General features: G+C 41.9%; 1 protein-coding gene across 2 annotated transcripts in view; it reads left to right on the plus strand.

Annotated features, from left to right (window-relative positions):
- The window catches only part of NELL1 (neural EGFL like 1), a 721,145-nt gene that overhangs the window by 326,455 nt on the left and 372,119 nt on the right, over nt 1–22,571 (plus strand). For both annotated transcript variants that reach the window (XM_080687783.1, XM_080687782.1), the window contains exon 13: nt 22,355–22,480. In XM_080687783.1, the coding sequence (XP_080543909.1) occupies nt 22,355–22,480 (126 nt within the window). The remainder of the gene's footprint in view (nt 1–22,354; nt 22,481–22,571) is intronic.

Here is a 22,571-nt window from a genome sequence, read left to right on the forward strand (position 1 = left end):
GTCACACACTGCATGATTGCAACTATATGACATTCTGGAAAAGACTATGGAGACAGTCAAAAGATCAGTGGTTGCCAGTGGTTGGAGATGGGGCAGTGATGAATAGGAGGAGCCTAGAAGATTTTAGGGCAGTGAAATGCTCTGTATCTCACCATAATGATGGATGTATGCCATTATACATTTGTTCAAACCAATAGAATGTACAACACCAAGAATGAACCATAGTATAAACCCGTGGTCGGCAAACTGCGGCTCACGAGCCACATGTGGCTCTTTGGCCCCTTGAGTGTGGCTCTTCCACAAAATACCACAGCCTGGGTGAGTATATTTTGAAGAAGTGGTGTTAGAAGAAGTTTAAGTTTTAAAAATTTGGCTCTCAAAAGAAATTTCAATTGTTGTACTGTTGATATTTGGCTCTGTTGACTAATGAGTTTGCTGACCACTGGTATAAACTATGGACTTTGGGTGATTATGATGTGTCAATGTAGGTTCATCCATTGCAACACTGGTATCTTTCTGGTGGGAGATGTTGATAAGGAGGGAGGCTATGCCTTGTGTGTGGGGAGGGAGGACATGAGAAATATCTGTACTTTCCTGTCAATCTTGCTGTGAATCTACAACTTCATTTAAAAATAGTCATAATCAAAAACAAGCAAAAAAAAAAAAAAGCAAATTGTTTATCAGTCATCTAGGCTGACAACTTGTTTTCTGTGAGTCCCAGAGACTGTATGTGTGTGTGCTTCAAAAATAATTTTTGTAGCTCCAATAAAGTCTACTCTTCTAGATTTTTATATACCTTGCTGGAGGAGTTTATAAATGACCATCTCCATGCTTCAAGGGACATGACTCAAGAGTATGTGCTTCAAAAGATACATAGCAGTGGTCTGAGCAAAATAATAATCTTGATGGAAGTAAACTGATGTTAACAGAGTGCATCTGTATGTCTGGATTTATGTTATATATTTTGTGTCAGTAATTATAACAATTATCCTGCAAGGTAGGTTTAGGATTTCGTATAAGAAAAGTGAGGCTTAGAGAAGTTATCTGCCTAAAGCAACAAATATACTGAGTCAGTCTAGATTGAAATCTGAATTTGACCCCGAAGTCCATATATGCCCTCTCTACCACCTCATTGCCTCTTTCTGGGTAAGCTATCGATGTAAACCAGACAAATTTAATAGATTGATACCGGTAGCAACAAGTCATTTTTCCTTAACTTGACACTATCTTATGCTGCATGTACAGGTCAAGTAAATACATTTTTTTTCCCAGCTGTACAGTGAGAGAATATTAGTTTTCTACCATAGACTGTTATCCATAGCTCACATCTAATTTTTTAAAAGTATATCTTCAAAGTGGTTCTAGAGGTCAGTGTTCACACTTCTTGGGAGATTTGCAACATTTTTTAGGTAGAGAGACATACTCCCTTCAGAATTCTCATCAGCATTTAATTTTTCAAAGAGGTGCAGAGTCCTTCAAAATGCCACAGTTAAAGGTTGTTGGGGGCACAGGGGATTGGAGATCAATTATATGGGTAGCCTGCTACGATTTATCATTTGAAGATAGCATCTATGTGAATTTAAAGAGAGACTAGTCAATATCACAGCACAGAGATAGGACTCAGCCAGTGTAATAGCATTAGATATAAAAAAGAGAGACGAGAAGCCCTCCCAGATGGATGGGGGATGGGAGGTAGACAAAAATGCTGAGAGGGACAGCTATTTTAACATAACTATTCAGAGTAAGGCAGTGCTAAGTCAAGAATTATTCATTTTCAAGTACAATAATCTCATGTCCATTCTGAACTAATAGCAGAATTGGGTCTAATGGATTGCAAAAGTAAAATATGTATTAAATACATATGGAAACTGGTTTAAAGATATTAATATGTCTCACTTTTTTTTCATTTGTAGGTGGGTGAAAGGCATATATAAAAGTAACCAAAGTAGTGATTCCTTGAAATTCATCTAAAGTTTTGAACAGTATGAAAGTAAAATTATGAGTCAGATTAGAATGAAAATAATTGTGAATGAATCTCTTCCATGTTTGGACCATGCCATTTTTCTTTTAATGGCTTCTGCTTGTGGGCAGACACCTTACTTAGGATACATATTGGTATGGCAAACTGCATAAATTCTGTCAGAAACAGCCAAGCTCAAGACAAAGTTAACAAAGCTGTTTATTTGTAAACAGCGGCAAAGGAATCCATCTGCCATTACTTTGGCTTTGTAGGGTTTGAAGGTATTACAAAGGAGAGCCAGTTTTATCTGGTAAAAAGAGTAAAGGTTGCCCTTAGCTGGTTTTGCTTAGTGGATAGAGCATCAGCCCACAGACTGAAGGATCCTGTGTTCAATCCAGATCAAGGGCTTGTACCTTGGTTATGTGCGGGAGGTAACCAATTGATGTGTTTCTGTCACATCAAAAAAAAAAAAAAAAAAAAAAAAAAAAAAAGAAAGAAAGAAAGAAAAGAGAAGAAAAGGAGAGGCTGAGATGGTCTCTGATTGACATGAATTTTAGTTAGGTGGGACTTTTTTGGAAGTGGGGGAGACTTTCTAATTGCTGTTCAGGAAGATTGGCAAGGGACCCAGAGAGCAATTGAGGCATATTTCAAACAAGGAAGGAGTGTTCAGTGTTAGTGAGGAAGGCATTCTATGGCTGGCCATTTCCCAGAACAAATGTGGGCCGAAGGGGTGCATTTTGGGGCTCAGATTGTCATATTGGTTCTTATTTGGCAGGGGGAGAGGTTGCCACAGCAGGAAGTTTCCCAATGCTCATTTTTCTCTGACTGGTGGAGGAGGGAGGCAGGGCTTCTCACGGAACCGGAGTATTCGTGAACCCACTATCTTCATCTCTTATTTGAACACAGCTTCCATCATGCCACTTCCTGCAGTTTGAGAAGTACAATGATAGAGAAAATAAAGAGAGTCCACAAAGAAGAGGAATGGCCCAAGAATGGGTGTTAAATGGCCCAGAAACATTTGGTCTCAGCTGGGGTTATAAAGGCCAGTTCATCTTTCCAGTATTCAACGGCATCGTTTGTCATGGTTGAGGGCATGGGTGTTAGCCACAAAGCTCTGGTTAACACCCCTCTCTGGGAGGGTCAGCAGAATTCAGCCATGCTAAGAATCATAACAGAAAAAAGCATTGGAGCGTTCCCTATTTGCTTGTTCAGTGTTTCTCTCTCCAGGTTTGAGAGGGGTATTTTGGAGGATGGTGTGGAGGCATAGTTCTGACAAGCAGCAGTGAAGCTTGGGTCAGGCTGTCTGAGATTTGGTCTCAGCTCTGTCACTTTTTAATTGTGTGACCTTGAGCTCATGGAGAGGCCTGGTATCTTGAGCAGGGCAAATTAGGAAAGGTGAGATCAGTGTCATAAGTGCAGAGAGGTCTGCTGAAATTTTGGCTTTCTTGGCCCTGCTCACTTGCAAAAGAAATGGATTTCTTTTCATATGGACCTTAGCAAACATCTTTAAAATGTAAATATATATATATATATATATATATATATATATATATATATATATGTATGTATGTATATGTATCCTATCTAATAAAGAGAGAATATGCTAATTGACCATCACACCCTCACAAAGATGGTGGTGCCCACAACCAATAAAGAGGGAATATGCTAATTGATCACCACACCCTCAAAGATGGCAGCACCCACAGCCACAAGATGGCAGTGCCCAGTCCCCTCAGCCCCCTGGAGCGTCTACCTCAGGAGTCCCCCAGTCTCCTCAGCCCCCCAGCTGCTCAGGGCTGGCCCAAGGTGCAGGTAAGCCTCGGATGGTGACTGTCCAGTGACCCAGGGCCGCCAAGGCTTGCACTGCCGGCACTGGCAGCAGCAGAGATGTGATGGGGGCATCGCCTTCCCCTGATCGCCGGATTGCCTCCCTCCCCTGAGGGCTCCTGGACTGTGAGAGGAGCCAGGCCAGGCTGAGGGACCCCCCCGTCCAGTGCATGAATTTTCATGCACTGGGCCTCTAGTTTATATATATTTATATTGAACCTTGATCTCCTGGTTCATAGGTTGAGGCTCAACCACTGAGCCATATTGGACGGGCAGCAAACATCTTTATGATTGTGTCTGTTGGGGGATCCTGGTCTGTTGGGAGACATGGCAGAGTTTCTCACCCGATAAAGGTGCAAAGATTACCAATATAATATATTCTCTCCCAACCAACTGTCCTATTATTAAGTACAACCTCTTTATGAGAATCCTATTTTGAAAGAGCTGGAGCTTTAAAATAAAGTAGGCTCAGATTTCAACCCTGGCTCTACCACCTGCTAATCTCATGATCTTAGGAATCTTAATTAACTTTTCCAAACCTTAATTTCCTTTTCTGTAAAATGGAAAATTAATGCCTTGCAGAATCATGTAGATTAAAGTTAATGAATGTACCTTTGCTTGCACATAATAGGTAGCTAATAAACTATAGTAGTTTTTATATGATGTATACATGACCTCAGCCAATGTTAGGTGGTTCATTGGGGAGTAAATATCTTCTCATTGATAAACACCTCCTTCTCTGAAGACCTCTTCCAGAATTGGGAAATATATCACCTTACTCAGTAGATTTTACCTCGCTATTTAAAAAGCTTTGACAAAGATCTCAGAATATTTTCTTAGCATTATAAAATATACCTAGAGGAATTTCCAGCTCGTTGAGAGCTGACCTTATATAATTCTGGTTTAAATAACCCAGTTATAAGAGAAAGAGGACTTAATGAATAAATGAGGTTATTTCTAAAGCTGATAGTAAATGTGCAGGAGCTTGGATAGGAGTGGGTGATTATGCAAGTTCGTTTTCAATTTTAGAAGGCATTTTTAAAAACTTGACGAATTCTCATCAAAGAAACTAGGCAGTAGAAAAAGCAATCATGATAGAAACATTTTATTGACCACGCTTTTAGTTCTGAACTTAATATCTAAGATGTTTGTCATGTGTCTTTTCTCTTGCTGCGTGTGTTGTTTATCCATCCTGCTCTCTGCTAGTCCAGTTATTTATCAACAATCACTTGCTTCCAATGTTACCTGGCCCATGTTTGATATTGGTGCCATGTGTGCTGGTTGTTAGGAACACAGAAATGTAAGACAGCCCCTGTATTTGAAAAAAATCAGGCCAGTAGGGGAGTAGACAAATGTACAATGATGATATACATTAACTTTACAGAAGTCAATTTTATAAGAGGTTGAAGAGGTTCAGTGCTTCTTAATCAGTGTAGGTCCTAAGTCAGGAGTAAGAATAGGGCACCCAGGGAACCCAGGGAAGGATAGACGTTGGGAAGGCAAGGCTTTTTTTTTTTTTTTTTTTTTTTTTTTTTTTTTTTTTTTTTTTTGTGGAGTGAAACTAAATATGGGCTCTGGATGATGAGAATACATTTGCTAAAAGGACAAATGAGTAAAGCACTCCAGATAGAAGAACAACATAAGTGTCACCAAGTATTCCATGGTGACCTGATTAGTCTATTTCTGTTTGTTTAAACATAATATAACTTTATCATTTTCTTGGTTCAAACTGCTTACTAGGACTTAGCAGTTCAGGATCTTGGCCAGTAGTGACTTGACTGGATTGGCAAGTTAGGAAGACTAGAAATATTCATGGGGAGTAGGAGGGAAGAAAGTAGGGTGCAGGGACTACTGGGAAGATAGATCAGTGGTTAAGAGTGAACACTCTGAAGCTGACTGCCTGGCTTTGGATCCTGGCTCTAGTAAGTATTAGCTGTACAATACTGAATTACTGAATTCAGTGAGTTACTGAATTCCACCTCAGTTTTTCCCATCTGTAAAATGGTTTGAACAGTGGTACTACCAAATAAGATTTTAGTGGGAATAAAACGAGTAAATGTATGTAAAGAGCTTAGAACATTGTCTGGCATACAGAAGTACTATATACTACTACTATCATCCGCCTATTGAGAAAATGAGAAAAATGGATAAATTCTCAAAAAAAAAAAAAAATCCAGGGAGGCTATTTCTACAAAATAGTGATTTTATAGAAGAGGAAATAGATGGTGAATATGCCCAAGGTCATATACATAGCAAAGTACATAAGAAGAATCAGCATCCACTTCTACTCATCTACTATTAATACTCACCATGCACAGAGCTGATGGCTGGAGCATGTGGTGGTGGGCAATCAGTGGGAGCGTTTGGCACCAAGGAGAGGTCTAGGGTGAGAGAGTACCCAAAGTGAAGGAGGACCTAGAGCAAACCCAATGGGGAAGCCAAGGTGGGAAGGCAGATCCCTTCAATGGAGTCTGCTGGGATCAGAGTGGAGAAGAGGCATAGAACTTGTTTTCTAGGATGTACAGGAACCAGGGTAAGGCAGGCAGTGGTGTGCTAGTCAGTGTTTAACATTAGTTCAGGCACCAGTGGAGCAGGAGCATGATTTGTGAAGTTTGTTGAATCCCATGGTTTAAATGCTCCCATCAAGTGATTAATGTTAAATCACTGACTGTGGATTTGGGGAGATATGTGCGCAGTCAGCTTTCATGAGCCCATTCAAGCCAGCTGCAGCCCACCACTGAAGGTCCGGTCCCAGATCAAGACTCCAGATGCCAACCTGTAGCAGTTATCTTTATAACACACAGATTCCATCTCTCACCACCAGGCAGACTCCTCTTCGGGGGTTATCCATGCTGCAGTCACAAGCAGTCTGCCTCTTCCTTGGCCAGAAAGAACTCTCTAGCTTTCCTTGGTTCCCCAACTAAGGCTGTACTTGTCAACTGAACACCTTCATTAGGCCTTGGGTATTGCCCAACATCATCCCCTGGGCTTGATGGAGTCACACTGCTGAACTGCCAGGTCTTCTTATCACCCATCTTCTTGTAGACCCCACTTCCAATCTTGTGTTCTGTGTCCTTTAAGCTGATTCTTCTTTCTGCCCATTCTTTTTTTTTTACCACTGCACTGTGTTCTCCACAACTCCTGTTGCCTTGTAAACAAGCGCCCCCACATCCACAAATGGCAGAATGTCCCTCTGTCTCAGCCTCCTTGAGTTCCTCTGGGGATGCAGCTCTCCTGGAGCTGAGTGGAGGCTGCATTTTCTTTGAAACTTAATGTACCTTGGAGCCCAAACATAGCACCTGGCTTCTCCAAAGACAGCTTCGCTGCATCTAGAATAATTCCATCCTTCCTCATAACAACCTCTTCTCTTTTGAAGTCCCAGCCATCTGCTTATAACACCTGTTAACCCTTCTAGTGGCTGTCAGTGATGAATCTCTGGGCCAACCCCTGCCCCCTCATTCTTTGAGATCTTCCATGCCTAGCTAAGCTGAGCTATCATTCTGGGCAAACTTCCAGCCTTGAAGTTTTATCTTCGGGGCTATAATTACCTTCACTACCATATCACTTCATTATGCTCCTGATCTTTGACATCACTTAACTGCTCTACTCCTAAAACCACCAACTCCCATTTCTCAGTAGCACGGGTCAGCTGCAGGGTCGTGCCCTCTCATCCCACTGATTAGCCCACTGCAGCCAGACTCCTACCCTCATTCTCATGCTGTTCTTAATGTGGCCACCAGGGCTCTCCTGTCAGTCCCACTAACCACGTGTTTCCAGAATGATCTTTTAAAAATACATCCGTGATCATGTCATAGTTTAATGCAATTAAATAATTCTATGTTAATTTACTCACTCATTTACAGATCTGTAACAATAAATGAAGAAATCAAAAAAGGCTGCTCTTGACAGGTGCATACATTTCATCATTGTTTTCTTTAAGACTGAAATAAAAATATTTTAAAATTTGTCCCCCACCTCAGATTGCTACTGTCAGGTGGGTTGTATTTTCATGATCCCCTAAAATCATAATTTTTAATCTCTTTTTTTTTTTAAACTTTTTTTTTAAATATATTTTATTGATATTTCACAGAGAGGAAGGGAGAGGGATAGAGAGCTAGAAACATCGATGAGAGAGAAACATCGATCAGCTGCCTCCTGCACACCCCACACTGGGGATGTGCCCGCAACCAAGGTACATGCCCTTGACCGGAATCGAACCCGGGACCTTTCAGTCCACAGGCCGATGCTCTATCCACTGAGCCAAACCGGTTTCGGCATAATTTTTCATCTCTTGGTAGCATCTTTCAGTTGCAAGTTCATGGACCTCAGAAATGAAGTGCATGTTCCTTAGCATGGCATTCAAGGCCTGCTGTGATCTGCCCTGTGCTCACCTTCTATTTGCTGTCCTGAGTTTTGTCTGGTTCCTAACAACACCTTTCAGTTATGTGAAGTCACAGCTGCAGATGCATCTACTTCCTGTCCTGGGTCTTTTATTTTTCCAGGGACTCCTTTCCTTCCCATTCTGTGCCTTCTCCCTTTTCAATCTTGTTAACATTCCCTCATCTTTTATTACAGCTCGTATCATGCCCTTCACTAGACAGAATTGCTCATTACCTCCTTGTGACTCTTCCATGCATATTTCTTCCTTCAACTTCAGTGTCTCTCTTTGTTGATTCCTCTGTCTTCTCTTATTCACTGTAGAGGTCATGACTACATTGGCCTCATGTCTGTGACCCAGTCACCCAGCATCATTCCTGGCTACCTGAGCTCCTGAGAGCAGAGTCAGCTTGCAAGATGTGGGAGTCCAAGTTCAGAAGCATCAGGTAATTTTCCCAGAGTGACACAAATTGGCAGCAAAGCTAGGATTTGAATTGAGATCTGTCACATTTTTTTCAAGCTACATGGCATTCAGCTTCTCACGGGCACACCTTTCTTCTCCCCTCAGGAAAGAGAATGCCAACTTGCGATTATTCCCAGGCTCCCAATTTTTTTAAAACAACAGTAGCATTATTGAGATATACTTCAATGTTTTAAAGTGTACAAATCAATGATTTTGGGTATACTACACAATTTTACCATTAGTGATAGAATATAACATAAAATTTGCCATTGTAGCCATTGGTAAGTCTACAATTCATCATTATATTAACGATGTTGTGCAGCCATCATCACTGTTATTTCCAGAACTTTCTCATCACCCCACAGAAACCCTATAACCATTGAGCATTAACTGCCAATTACTCCCTCCTCCCAGACTCTGGGAATTAGACAACAGTTTAGTGGTTCCTCAAAAATGTAAACTTAGAATTACCAGCTGGCGCTACAATCCCAATATTAGATATATACCTAAGGGAATTGAAAGCAGGGACTTGAATGGGTATTTGGACCTATGGCGTTGTTCCTTATAACATTACTAGAGGCCTGGTGCACAAAATTCATGCACAGGGTGGGGGATTGTCCCTCAGCTCAGGCTGCACCCTCTCCAATCTGGGACCCCTTGAAGGATGTCCGACTGCCCGTTTAGGGCAGTCGGACATCCCTCTCACAATCCAGGACTGATGGCTCCCAACTGCTCACCTTCCTGCCTTTCTGATTGCCCATAACCGCTTCTGCCTGCCAGCCTGATCACCCCCTAACCACTCCCCTGCCAGCCTGATTGATGCCTAACTGCTCCCCTGCCAGCCTGTTTGCCCCTAACTGCCCTCCCCTGCAGGCCTGGTCACCCATAACTGCCCTTCCCTGCCGGCCTGGTCACCCCTAACTGCCCTCCCCTTCAGGCTTGATCGCCCCCAACTGCCCTCCCTTGCAGGCCAGGTCCCTCCCAACTGCCCTCCCTGCTGGCCATCTTGTGTTGGCCATCTTGTGTCCACATGGGGGCAGCCATCTTTGACCACATTGGGGCAGTGGAGTGATGGTCAATTTGCATATTACTCTTTTATTAGATAGGATAGAGACCTGGTGCATGGGTGGGGGCCGGCTGATTTGCCCTTAAGGGTGTCCTGGATCAGGGTGGGGGTTCCCTTGGGGCGTGGGGCAGCCTGGGCAAGGGGCTTGTGGTGGTTTGCAGGCCAGCCACGCCCCCTGGCAACCCAAGCAGAGGCCCTGGTATCTGGGATTTATTTTTCTTCTATAATTGAAAAACTTTTAATTCAAATCCTAGCTTTGCTGCCAATTTGTGTCACTCTGGGAAAATTACCTGATGCTTCTGAACTTGGACTCTCATGCTGACTCTGCTCTCAGGAGCTCAGGTGGCCAGGAGCTATGCTGGGTGACTGGGTCACAGACATGAGGCCAATGTAGTCATGACCTCCACAGTGAATAAGAGTAGCCTTGAGCAGAGGCCAGTGCAGGCCAGGGCGGGTGGAAAGCTTGGCTTCCTCCATTGCCAGGTGAAACTCAAGCTTCCTGCTCTCTCCAGCTTCGTGGCTGCTGCCATTTTTGTTAGGATTTATTTATCTTGTATAATTGAAACTTTGTAGCCTTGAGCAGAGGCCAGGACTGGCCAGGGCTTGAAGCTTGGCTTCTTCCATTGCTGGGGAAACCCAAGCCTCCTGCTCACTCTGTAGCCGCAGCCATCTTGGTTGGGTTAATTTGCATACTCGCTCATGATTTGCTGGTGGGCATGGCTTGTGGGTATAGCGGAGTGATGGTTAATTTGCATGTTTCTCTTTTATTAGATAGGATTTTCCATATGAACAACTGGAAACCTACTTTTGCCCCACCTGTATTAGTCAGCTTGGGCTGCCATAACAAAATACCATTGACTCCTAGGCTTAAACAACAGACATGTATTAGCTCACAATTCTGGAGTCTGGAAGTCTGAGGTCAGGGTACCAATATGGTGGGGTTCTGGTGAAAGTTGTCTTCCTGGTTTATAGAGGGTTGCCTTCTCCCTGTGTCCTTACATTGTAGAGAGAAAGGAGGAGCAAGCTCTGTGGTCTTTTCTCATAAGAGCAGGAATCACATCATGAGGGCACCACTTTCATGACATCATCTCAGTATAATCACCTCCTGAAAGACCCATCTCCAAGTAGCATTACATTGGAAGTTAGTGCTTTGATATATGAATCTGGGGAATTACGTAACTTCAGTCCATACAAGTTATGCAGTTACATGCTTATATTGTCTCATGATTTTTCTCCTCTTCTATTTTGTTGTCTTCTTTTTGCTTCACCTTACTTTTCATTCTCTTTCTTTCTTGTCCTTTCCATTCTTTAGCATTCCCTTTCCTTTCTTCATCCATCCCCTTTTCCTTCCTCCCTTCCCCTCTCTGTCCCATTCTTTTCCTCTCTCTTTGCCCATTGCAGCTCCTTGTGATGACATGCTTTAAGGCACAGACATCATGGGTTGAGTATGATACACAGATCTGTTTTGCTTGGTGAAAAATGTAGGAGAGTAAAGCGGGAATAAGCGGTGCTGGATGGAGACTTGACTTCAGTGGTGAACACACAGTACAGTATACAGATGGAAAACCTGTACAAATTTGTTAACCAGCATTGTCATCCCAATAAATTCAATAAAAACACACACACTCCACCTCCACAGAAAGTAGTTTCCAGGTTGCCTTGGGCTGGGAGAGGATGAGGAATTTGGGGATTAAGGGTAATATATAAAGGGTACAGGTTTGTTTTTGAGGTCATGAAAATATTTTAAAATTCACTGTTGTAAAATGAGTGAGTTGCATGGTATGTAAATTATCTCAACAAAGAAAAAAACTCAAAATGTTTGACAAAATGGAGCCAATATTTTTTAAAAAATTAAATCAATGCAACTTCTCTAGAAAGATCAAAGATCTAGCTCACAATCCCTGTGAGGAAATGCTATAGGGTGAAGCGTACAGAGACCTTGGAGCCATGCTGCCAGAGTTCATGTTCTGGCCGTCTAGGTACACCTCCTGACTATGTGACCTTAGGCAATGTACTGTATTGTCTATGTCTCTCATTCCTCATATGTAATTAGAGATGGTTATATGTAATATGTACGTCATAGAGTTATGAGTACTGAATTAGTTAATGTATGTGAAACACTTAAAACTATGTCTAGCACAGAGTAAGTGCTGTCCAGATGATCTCTCTCTCTCTCTCTCTCTCTCTCTCTCTCTCTCTCTCTTTCTCTCTCTCTCTCTCTCTCTCTCTCTTTGTCTAAAGTTTTTTTAAAAAATGTATTTTATTGATTTTTTACAGAGAGGAAGGGAGAGGGAGAGAGAGTTAGAAACATCGATGAGAGAGAAACATCTATCAGCTGCCTCCTGCACACCTCCTACTGGGAATGTGCCCACAACGAAGGTACATGCCCTTAACTGGAATGGAACCTGGGACCTTTCAGTCCACAGGCTGACACTCTATCCACTGAGCCAAACCAGTTAGGTATTTTTTTTTATATCCTCCAGAAGTTTCCTGCCCCCACCCCAGGTCATCCAGAGGTGCTCACCAGGCACCAGCCAGGGCCCAGAGTTTCCCTGACAAGTAGCAACCTCAGCCTCAGGGTGGCCGGCTAGCCCTCTCCCTGCCCAACCGCCCAGGCCTGGGAATAGACAGGCCCCGCCCAGCTAATTACTCCCATCCTGCATCTGCCTTTGGTTAAATGCACAGCTCCTCTCACAGGCTTGGAACACCAGCCATAAATAGAGCATCTACATGGCGGATGCTGACGTTTAAAAATAGCTCAGCCTTGGGAACCGTATATCTTTTCCCCTTCTTTAGTCTGTCTATCTATATATTCGTTTACTATTGGAAAAGGAGAATAGAGAGTAGATAGGCCTGAATTTGTGATTGGAATTAGTTAAGCTATTGGTAGGAGAAGAGAAACAAGTGAGGAGAGGAAAAACATAAGTAAAAAAAAAAAAAAAAAAAAAAAAACAAGTAAAAAAACAAACAAACAAAACAAGAAGAACAAAAACAAAAAGCAATAAAATCCAAACTAATCAACAATCAAGCAAACAACAACAAGACAGATAGAAAGAATAAAAAAAAAGGAATAAAAATAAAATTTGGATAGTGATGAAAGAGAAAAGAGAAGTGTGTATGGACTTGGAGCAGGAGAGCAGAAATTAGATATATGAGTAAGATCAATTTTTAACAGGGAGTAAATAGAAAGAATAGAGAAAAGCTAAAGCAATATCAGGGTAAGAGAAACAGAACAAAAGGGGAAAGTGAGGAGGAGAGTGTGGGCATAAAGGAAAAATTGAGATAGAGTAAAATAATGCCAAAGGAAAAATAAAAATAGAATGTAGAACACTAATCCCAAAATAAAATGAAATAAAGAAAAAATAAAATAAAACTTAAAACAGGTAAAATATTAGTAATAATAATAATTAAAATAAAAATATAATAAAAAAAGTAAAAGCAAATGAGAAAAAAATTTAGTTTCTCAAGTAAAAGATAACAAATAAAAATGTGAAGTAGTGAAGGTCATTCACTTCCTCTACTGTTCTGCTTGGCAGGTCTGTTTCCTGTCAGGTAGATAGCATATTATGGACGTTCCCTGCACTCTACCACTCCTCAGTGTCATAAGCCACAATCCTGTTTTCAAGCAGTTGGGAGATTTTTGTTTCTCAGCCTGCCTTTAGTTGTTTTTACACAAGAGTCAATTTCTGATACAACCCCTGGGTGGCAGTGTTTCTGTTTTGATATCCGGTGCTAAAAGGCCCCTCCCCTACCCAGTGTTTAGATTGCTTTCCCTGCAGCACTCAATACTGGGTTGGGGAATAGATTGTCCTAGAGCTGGTTTTCTGCTCATCTCTCCGTACTCTGAACCCTAGGTTCCACAAAAACAGCCTTACCCTGCAGTCTGGGTGAGTGTTTTTTAATTAGAAGATCTTATGTACTGGACTTAGCAATCAAAAGCAAGGATTTAAAAAGAAAAGAAGAAGAAAGAAAAAAAGGCCACAGGACGTATGTAGACTCCCGTCTTTTTCCCCTGGCACTCCGCAGCTGTTATATTGGTAGAACTTCAGGCTGCCTTTCTGGGCCCAGCCCTGCTGTGGGTTAATTTCTATAGTACCTTTCTGCCAGCATCCCTGTGGACCCCCTTCCACCTTCAACGGTTGCACTGACCCCAGCAGCCATGGATTTTGTGGGGCACAGTCTTCCTTTGAGACTTTTGTTTCCGCTGTGCGTGTTTCTCCCTCACCTGGATCCTAGATCTCACCATTCCCTAGGCCAGTGGTCGGCAAACTCATTAGTCAACAGAGCCAAATATCAACAGTACAACAATTGAAATTTCTTTTGAGAGCCAAATTTTTTAAACTTCTTCTAATGCCACTTCTTCAAAATAGACTCGCCCAGGCTGTGGTATTTTGTGGAAGAGCCACACTCAAGGGGCCAAAGAGCTGCATGTGGCTCTCGAGCCACAGTTTGCCGACCACTGCCCAAGGCGATATCCCTGACCTATGTTTAATTCGCCAATTCTGAGTGGGTATTAATCGATTCATCTGTTCCTTCTCTCTGCTCTGTGAGAAGGCACAGGGCTCGTCCGCGTATTCATGCTGCTTTGTCTCCTTCTGGACAGACTTTCTAGACACCCATGGTTGGAGAGGCTGGAGTCTTGGTGTTTCTGGGTTTGCAGCTGAGGCAGCTCATCCCTGGGGGTTGTGGTTGTAGGGTCCCGGGATGTATCTGAGGTCCCTGGTTGAAGGTAAGGCTGGACTTCAGATCACCGCCACTCTCCCCTTCAAGATGGCGCAGTCTCTGCTGCAGAGCCGGCCACTCTGGGAGAGATTTCAGCAGCAGTAGAGGCTGCCCGGCCAGGGGAGCCTGGTCCAGCAGTCCCCAACAATTCCTTGGAATATAACTGTCCCTCACTCACAAATACAGACACCCACGGCACATCCACGTACTCTCCTTTCATTCTTTCACTCACACATTATCTTGCAGCTTGCCATCCCATTGGCAACCATCGTGGATCCCTCCATATGATATCTCTTATTGCTTCTTCATGGCATTATTAAAGCAGAGCTCTAGTTTTCTGCAATGCAGACTCTATTTTCTTTCGCCACTGAGGCTTCTTGTCACTTGCCATGTGTCATAGGCCTTGTGCTGTGCCTTTTCCCTTATAAGAGAGAACCATTTCTTTGTTCTTGGAAGAATAGAGAAGGAGAGGGAGGGAGAGGAAGAGGGAGAGGGATATGTTTTAAGAAAAACAGAGATACCTTATTTGTGGAAGGGACATATTTTACATGTATATCTTCTATCTAACTCTGTAGGCATTTGGGTTTTCTCCCCTAGCTTTAGGAAGAAAGTTATAATTGTAGAGAAGCATGGAACATTGGCTACAACATGAATTCCAGAGTTTGAAGACCTTGATTCTATTACTAGCTCTTTGATTATCTGGGTTCCTTGGGCCTCTATTTCTATCTTCTCTGGGCCTCCATTTTATCACCTTAAAAGGGGCATCATAATCCAGATCTTGTTTGTTTCACTGGATTTTTATAAGTTACAAATCAGAGATCATATGGGCCCTGACTTTCGAAAATATGCGGTATGACACAGATATAAAGTATTGATAGTTCTAACATGACAAACTACTGTTCAGGTCACCATGTTTTTATAACTCATAGTTTCTGCAGTCAGGAGATAAAAGTCTGGCACAATTGCTCTGCAATTTCTCTTATTGATTCACAGAGAACTTGCCCATTTGTTTTGTGTGCATATCTGTTTGCTAGCCATAGCTGCTCCTTATTTTCAGTGTAGATGCCAACTCAGTTGACAAAGGTATCAAGAAACAGTGTGAAGACTCAGATTGTCTTGGTAGTATTTTCCAGGACCTGTGTTTGGGAAAGGCATTTGGATCATCTTCGAACTCCTTCAAACAGAGGGAGAGGGGTCAGTTCAAGAGACACTGCTTCAGAGGCAGTCAGGCTTTATGATAAATGGGCAGAGAAACTTAAATGCATCATGAACTTTAGAACCTGGGGCTATTTAGATGCTCTCAACTCCCTCATTTTACCAATAGGAAAACTGATGTCTTGAGATGAGAAGTGATTGGATTGCTCAGTACTTCAGTTAGCCAATAGAGGAAGCAGGAATAGAACTTGAATCTGGACTGTTAATCCAGTGCTCCTGGTCCAGTAGTCAGAGTGGAACAAGTTTGTTTGGAGTCACAGAGACCTGGGTTGAAATTCTAGGTCCTGTACATGTAGTTTCTGATGCCAGGCCATGGGATGGTTGGGAGTAAAGAGATGAGATACAGTGCTTGGCACATAGTGGTCTCAATATATATTGGTTTTCTTTCTCTACTTTGTTTCCTTTTTAATTGTGCACAGGGAGTGGGGCAACCCAATCTCCAACCCCGCCTCCCTGGTCCTAGCCTCCATGGGTGCCTTTTTCTAGGTAATTCTTATGAATAAGCCTGAGTAGATCACATCATTTTATTAAGAGAATTACTTGCATTTGCTTCTCCCTTTGTAACCAGACACTGCTCTCAAATTTAATGATGATGCCAAATTGGGGTCTGTGTGTGCTGTAAATTCTCTTATGCAGATGGAGGCTGGTGATACGTGAAGAATCATTACGCCACATCAAGTTTCATTTTAAAGTCCATAAGTATACCTTTTAAAAACAAAACAAACTTCTTCACCATCTTGGGTAGGGATATAAATCTTGTATTTTTATTACCTCAAAAGACCACCAGAAGATGGGCTCTAATATTTCAAAGGTGACAAGCAATCTATATGAATGAATCACAGTTTGAGCCCCATTATATTTGAGCTGATATATGCTGCAGTGGGGTTTATAGGAGTTTCTCTAACAAAATTTAATGAAAAAAACAAAACAAAAAAACCCAGGCCTTTTTGTCTCTAGTTTCTAATCCAATAGGAGTCACTCGGTAGTTTTAAGCAACCAGAGTAGAGACTGTATCATGCTGTGGGTTCCAGCTGGGAGCAGAATACTGCTACTTGTTTGGGGGAGCTGGGTGACTAGAGCCCAAAGGGTGAAAGCATTAGGATTGATTTAAAAGAGCCGAAGAAGCAGAGGTGCATGGGATAATGTTGGCATTTAACAGAGAGCATTATTCCAGAACAGATGTTATGACCAGCTCATGGACATAGAATTTGGAGATAGCATTGCTTCCATATACTTTGCAACAGCATCAGATTATCTGAAAGTCATAGGATTGAAATATTATTAAGGATCAGAACTGGCACAGTAAAAACAATGCCAACTTTGGGTCAGACTGTGCAGATTCAATCCTAGGCTGTTATGCTAACTGACTACATGTCTTGGGCAACTGACCTAATAATCCATGAGCTTCAGTTTCCACATCATGACATGGGGAAACCTACCTCCTACAGTAGTTATGAAGAATAAATGGAGGGATGAGATTGTACATGAATGAGGCATAGTGTCTGATATTGAGAAATGACAGCTCTTTATTGAGTATCCTTCAAGTAGATGTCATGTAAAGTGTAGTTCTTCTTAGAAAAGCTTCCTCCACTGATTCAGACCTTTATCTTGATCCTGAACTTGAGTATGTTCAACTCCCACCTTGAGGTTCAGCCCAGGGCTTAGCCTCTTCTGGCCTCCTGGCTTTTGGGTGAGTATCACACTGGCAGAGACCATTGTCAGAGAGAGAGAGATGGCTTTAGGAAGAGTGCTCTCAGCATGTGGGCAAAGGTCAGGTGGCTTCTCAGGGCTGTGGTTATAAAGTCCTCATTGTTTTGGGCCAACTCTGTTTCTGTCTCTGAGCATCAGCTTATTCTTTCATTAGGGAATTCTGTTTTTTGTTTTTGTTATCTTGGTTTGTAATTATTCATTATTTTTCAGAATGTTTTTTCTGTGAACCAAAAGCAGTATTTGTCCCAGGCTCATTTTTACAATCTCAGTTGTTTGCTATTTCTCGAGATTGTTTTCTCAGGATATCCCAGCTCTCTGAAGCTATCAATTCTGTTTTGATTCTCTCTGTAATCAGTTTTGCTTTTGAAGCACTCTTGAGTCCTATTGAAACTGTCTGCAGGGTGTGCCTTTCCCTGAGGATGGAGAGACAATCTTTTGGCAAATGTATTACCACTCCATCCACCTCTCCTCCCCCTCCCATCCCTCTCCCCCTTTCTTCCCCTTTCTCCCTCTCCACTCCCATCTCCCCCTCTCCACCTCCCTTCCCATCCCCATTTCCATCCCCATCCCCATTTCCATCCCCATCCCCATCCCCCAAAACTGCTGAGGAAATTGTCAGTTTCTTCCTTTTTTCCACCATCTTGTCACCAGGGCCCAGCTGGATGGCTCCCCTCATTTTCTTTCTCCCCTATGCCTCATTTATACCAGGATGTAGTTTTTATATCTGGTGGTTACATGATGGGAGATAAGCAACAATGATAAGGTTGTGACAGTTTTAATTTTCTGGTACATTTGTCAACTTCCCTGCTTTATTTTGGTGCTGTCTCTTTCTGGATTGCCACTAGGAAATTACCAGATATGCAAGAGCCAGAATTACCAGTGGTATGAACTGAAGACAGACCTACTCAGAGACATAGAAGAGCAGCAGGGGTGGAGGGTGGGGGTGGAGGGTGGCCTTGGCAACTTGCAGAGAGCAAGAGTTGGATAAACCTATGTGAGAAATTCTCACTGGGTTTTTCTAACCATTTCATCGTCTAGTTTTTGAAAATATTTTTATTCAAAGCTTTAGAGTCCTGTGAAACAAGGAAATGGCTTGGCTGTTGGAATGAAAATAAGCTTGTTAGAGCCAAGCAACTCCTTCCAATCTAGATGAGGCAGACACCTCTCAGCAGTTAGCCAGTGGCCTGGGGGAAATGAGCCAGGGTTTCCCTCTGGGAGGAGCTGATGAGGGTCCGTGACAGGGAAACATTCATTGTAGTCAGCAGCTTGGTTGGCACTGGAGGCCCATGGACTGAAGATTGAATTGCCTCTAAGGCAAGTCCTGACTCATTTCTCATCTTTAAGAATGGCTGGGCATCCCAGCAGAATGAGATGCAGTTCAGTGTGGCTGTTTCTCTGAGTAAAATACCAACGTGATTTAGCCTTCAGCTTGCCCTGCTCCCATCCATTCTCTTCACCGCAGCCGAGTGATATTTTAAAAAACAGAAATTGGATCGTGTCACTCATTGCCCTGATTAAAGTCCAGACTCCTTCACGTGACTTACCAGGCCCAGCAGGATCCAGCTCCAGCTTATCTTTCCGGTTTCCTTTTAAGTAGGCCCGACTCCTTTCCTCTAACTAATTCTTCTCAAACATTCTTCTCTGTCGGGTATGTTATTCCTCTCCTCTTTCACTTCCATTTGAGGTGTCAAATGGAGCATCATTTCCATTGAGAATCCTTCTCTGACCCTAAGAAGAGTAGGTCAAATCCCCCTGGTGAAAAGTCTTAACTTCTCAATAGAACTTAGCAAGTTTTGCTCAGTGCTTTTCCAGTCTGTGAGGTCCATGATGGCATTTTGTTCATCACTCTTCTATGGGGCTTAGTAGAGGGCTAATTAATGTTCATGCTCAGTCATAGAGCCAGGCTTAACTTTGAAAAGGAGGGGCCAGTACTGTTGCATTATGTACCCAGAAGGAGGAAAACTGGTATTTGATGAAAAACATTAATGCCAGCAACCCCCTTCAGTACCTGACTTCTCTTGGTGTTCCACAATCCTCACAGGGATCTATTCTTCCAGGCTTCAATAGTCATGTGAAAGACCTTGTAATCAACAATAACTAATTTTCCTACAAAATATTAATGCCAAGAATGCTACTCTGTGGTTCCATTTCCCAGTTTTCCAGCCCACACACTCTAGTACCCTCACTGTGATAATTCCTTGCCTCCATCAGGATTCCTACAGATATTTGGTTCCCCAGGAAGCATCCCATGAAATGGAGGGTGACATACAAGGAAGTTTATCAGGAAGTACTATAGGGATGCACACCTGTGAGAGAAAGGAGATGGGAAAGGTAGAGGGGTGAGTTAGCTCAATCCATTGAGTACTCTGAACCTGGGGCAGTCCTTTAGAATTATTCATCCTTGAGATAAAGGAGAACCAGTCTTAATTGTAGGTTAGCCTCAGGATGGGAGTGTGACGGGGGGGTGAGCTATATCTCTTCAACCAAGGACAACTTTTCTGAAAGGATAACAGCTGAAGATCATTAGGAGACTGTTCTTTAGTGCTGAGGAGACAGGCAGTACAACACAGAGTCCACTATTTGTTGTAGTCCAGTCCATTTCATCTCTCTTTTTCCTTCTTCATGTCTTCACTTTCCCCTTAATAGCTGAGGTTCCTCTCACCTCACTCTCATCACCTCTTTTCTTACACACTCAATTCCCTTGTATCTCTTTTTACTCATCATACTTGCCTAAAACCTTATCTCTGGTTATAACTTTCCAATTGCCCTGCCCTTGTCCTAACTATCTGAATGAGACTGGTGAAAAACATGTAACCATGCTGAATGCTCTCACTTAACATTTATGACCAAAAATCACAAGTAGCTCGTTAGCCATCCTATTACACACCCTAGTAAATTCTCTTTTCCTCATCCCGATATGACTCTTTAATACCTTCTTCATTTTCCTTAAACATCCATCACCTCCTCTCCTTCTCCTAATTCTCAGATGTCACCCCCTCTTCTCATTTCATTGAGAAATTAAAACAAGCAAAGAAGAACCACTTCACTCCCCCCACCAAATATGCCTCTTCCCTTAGTACTTGCCTTCAAACTTGCCAAGATGACTTGCTCCATTTGTGCACTGGATATCAACTCCTCTTGCCTTGTCCAGGACTTGACTCCTGCAATGATCTTTCTCTCCTACATCATCATTTTTCTTCACTGGTATGGAATAATTTCAAACAGCATACAATCATGCTGTGATCTTTTCCATCTTTGAACAAGACTCTCTCTCATCTCCAAATCTCCCTACAGCTTTGACTCAACTTTTCTTTATGGGAAAATATCTCAAAAGGTTTGCCTTGTTTTTCTGTCTCTATTCCCTCATATTCCATTTTCTCTTTAATTGACTCCAGTCAAGCTTTGCCCCATTCCTTTCCCCAAACTACTCTTATTAGGTCAAGATTAGTGAACTGCTTGCCAAAGCCAATGGTTAGTTCTCCCTTTATTTTATTCAACTTCATAGCAGCAAGTGACACAAGTGATCATTATACCTTTCCCGACACTTTTCTTCTTGACTTTCATGATATTCACTCTACTGTGAAGCAAAATGTTTAAGGAACGTCAGGAGCCAACTTGTTAAAGAATTCAAATACCCTGACTGCCAGAAAGATCTGACTTCCATCTCATGCTCCTCTGCAGTTACTATCCTATCTCAAATATCTAGGGAAGTTCCCTCCGCACTCTTGCTTGATGTTATCTTATATAGTTTTTATATTCCTGTTGTTCATTTGTTTTTATTATGCATTGCCCTGGATCACTAGTGGAAGTACATGGTATTGTGCAGATAGAACACTTTGTTCATTGCATGAATTATTTCACTAATTTCTGCTGTTTTGTTCTTATATCATAGTTACAGAAGTCTGTCTGATTCTTCCAGGCCTCAATTGCCCCACAGTATTTATTGGCTGACAGATCTTTAGCATTGAAAAGAATATGTACTTTTATTCTTAAAATAAATAGATTTTAAAATGGGAGTAATGTTATACTTCACTCATGTAATTATATGTGGATTAAATTAGATAATGTATATAAAGACATAAAGCAGTAGGTTCCTAACTAACCCATGTGACAAGCTGATGAGGATTCTGGGACTCATAGTGGTTAAGTGCAAGTCACAGGCTAGTAACTAACAGAACCAGAGCTAGAACTCACATTTTCTATCTTGGGTTCTTATGCTGGGTTTATATCTTTCCCTCTCTCTGGCCATCACACAGAAGCAGTATGAGTAAAATGAACATAAAGTCATTTTTGAACACAACCTCCGAAAAAGACTAAACTCTGTATTTATGTTTGTAGGCTATTTTAATTTTTATCATGGTGTTTTATGAGAAAAGAGGTGATGCTCTGACCTCCATTATAAAGAAAAAAAGGTTTTTTTGTTGTTGAATCAGACCATTGTTCTATTACATGGGATAGATCTCCAAGTCAAGAGATGAAAGACATTAATTTGCATGAGACAACAGTTGCTATCTGTATTCACAGTGCAACATGGGAGAAAGTGGCTGTACCATCATTTTGTAGCAGATGGATTAAAGCATGTCTTAGTAAGGTACACAAGCGGGAGGGGATCAGGAGGATGCCCCTGATCTTGCTGATAACAGCTATACCATGTGTAGTAGATACCTAATAAATATTAATTAGTATCAACTCACTGGACACAGAACTATTTGATTTTGGACATTAAATCAAGCTCTCTTGATGGTGAGAAATGAATAATAGTACATTTAGTCTTTATATTTCTTGGGCTTTTAACTGTTGTGTGGCACCTTGCATCTTTTGTGAAATACTTTTTTGCTCAAGATTGGATCTAGTGCTCCAGACGGATTTGCCTTAAACTTTTGTGTTTAATGCATCTTGCTTTTTTCTCTTGGTTTCAATGAGCATTCACATCTTCTAATTTCATTGGAAGATGATTCCACTCTGGTTTAATAATTTGACTAACCAGAATATTGCTTCTTTTTTTCTCTTTCAGATATTGATGAGTGTGCAGCTAAGATGCATTACTGTCATGCCAATACCGTGTGTGTCAACCTTCCCGGGTTATATCGCTGTGACTGTGCCCCGGGATACATTCGCGTGGATGACTTCTCTTGTACAGGTGAGCAGTAAGAAGCTGATTCAACCCTTCTCTGCACCACATCTGTGTTGTTTCATTTAACATCAAGTGTACTAAGTACTATTTTTGCCTA

Source organism: Plecotus auritus (assembly GCF_963455305.1).
Source record: "Plecotus auritus genome assembly, chromosome: 9".
In the NCBI taxonomy this organism is placed as follows: domain Eukaryota; kingdom Metazoa; phylum Chordata; class Mammalia; order Chiroptera; family Vespertilionidae; genus Plecotus; species Plecotus auritus.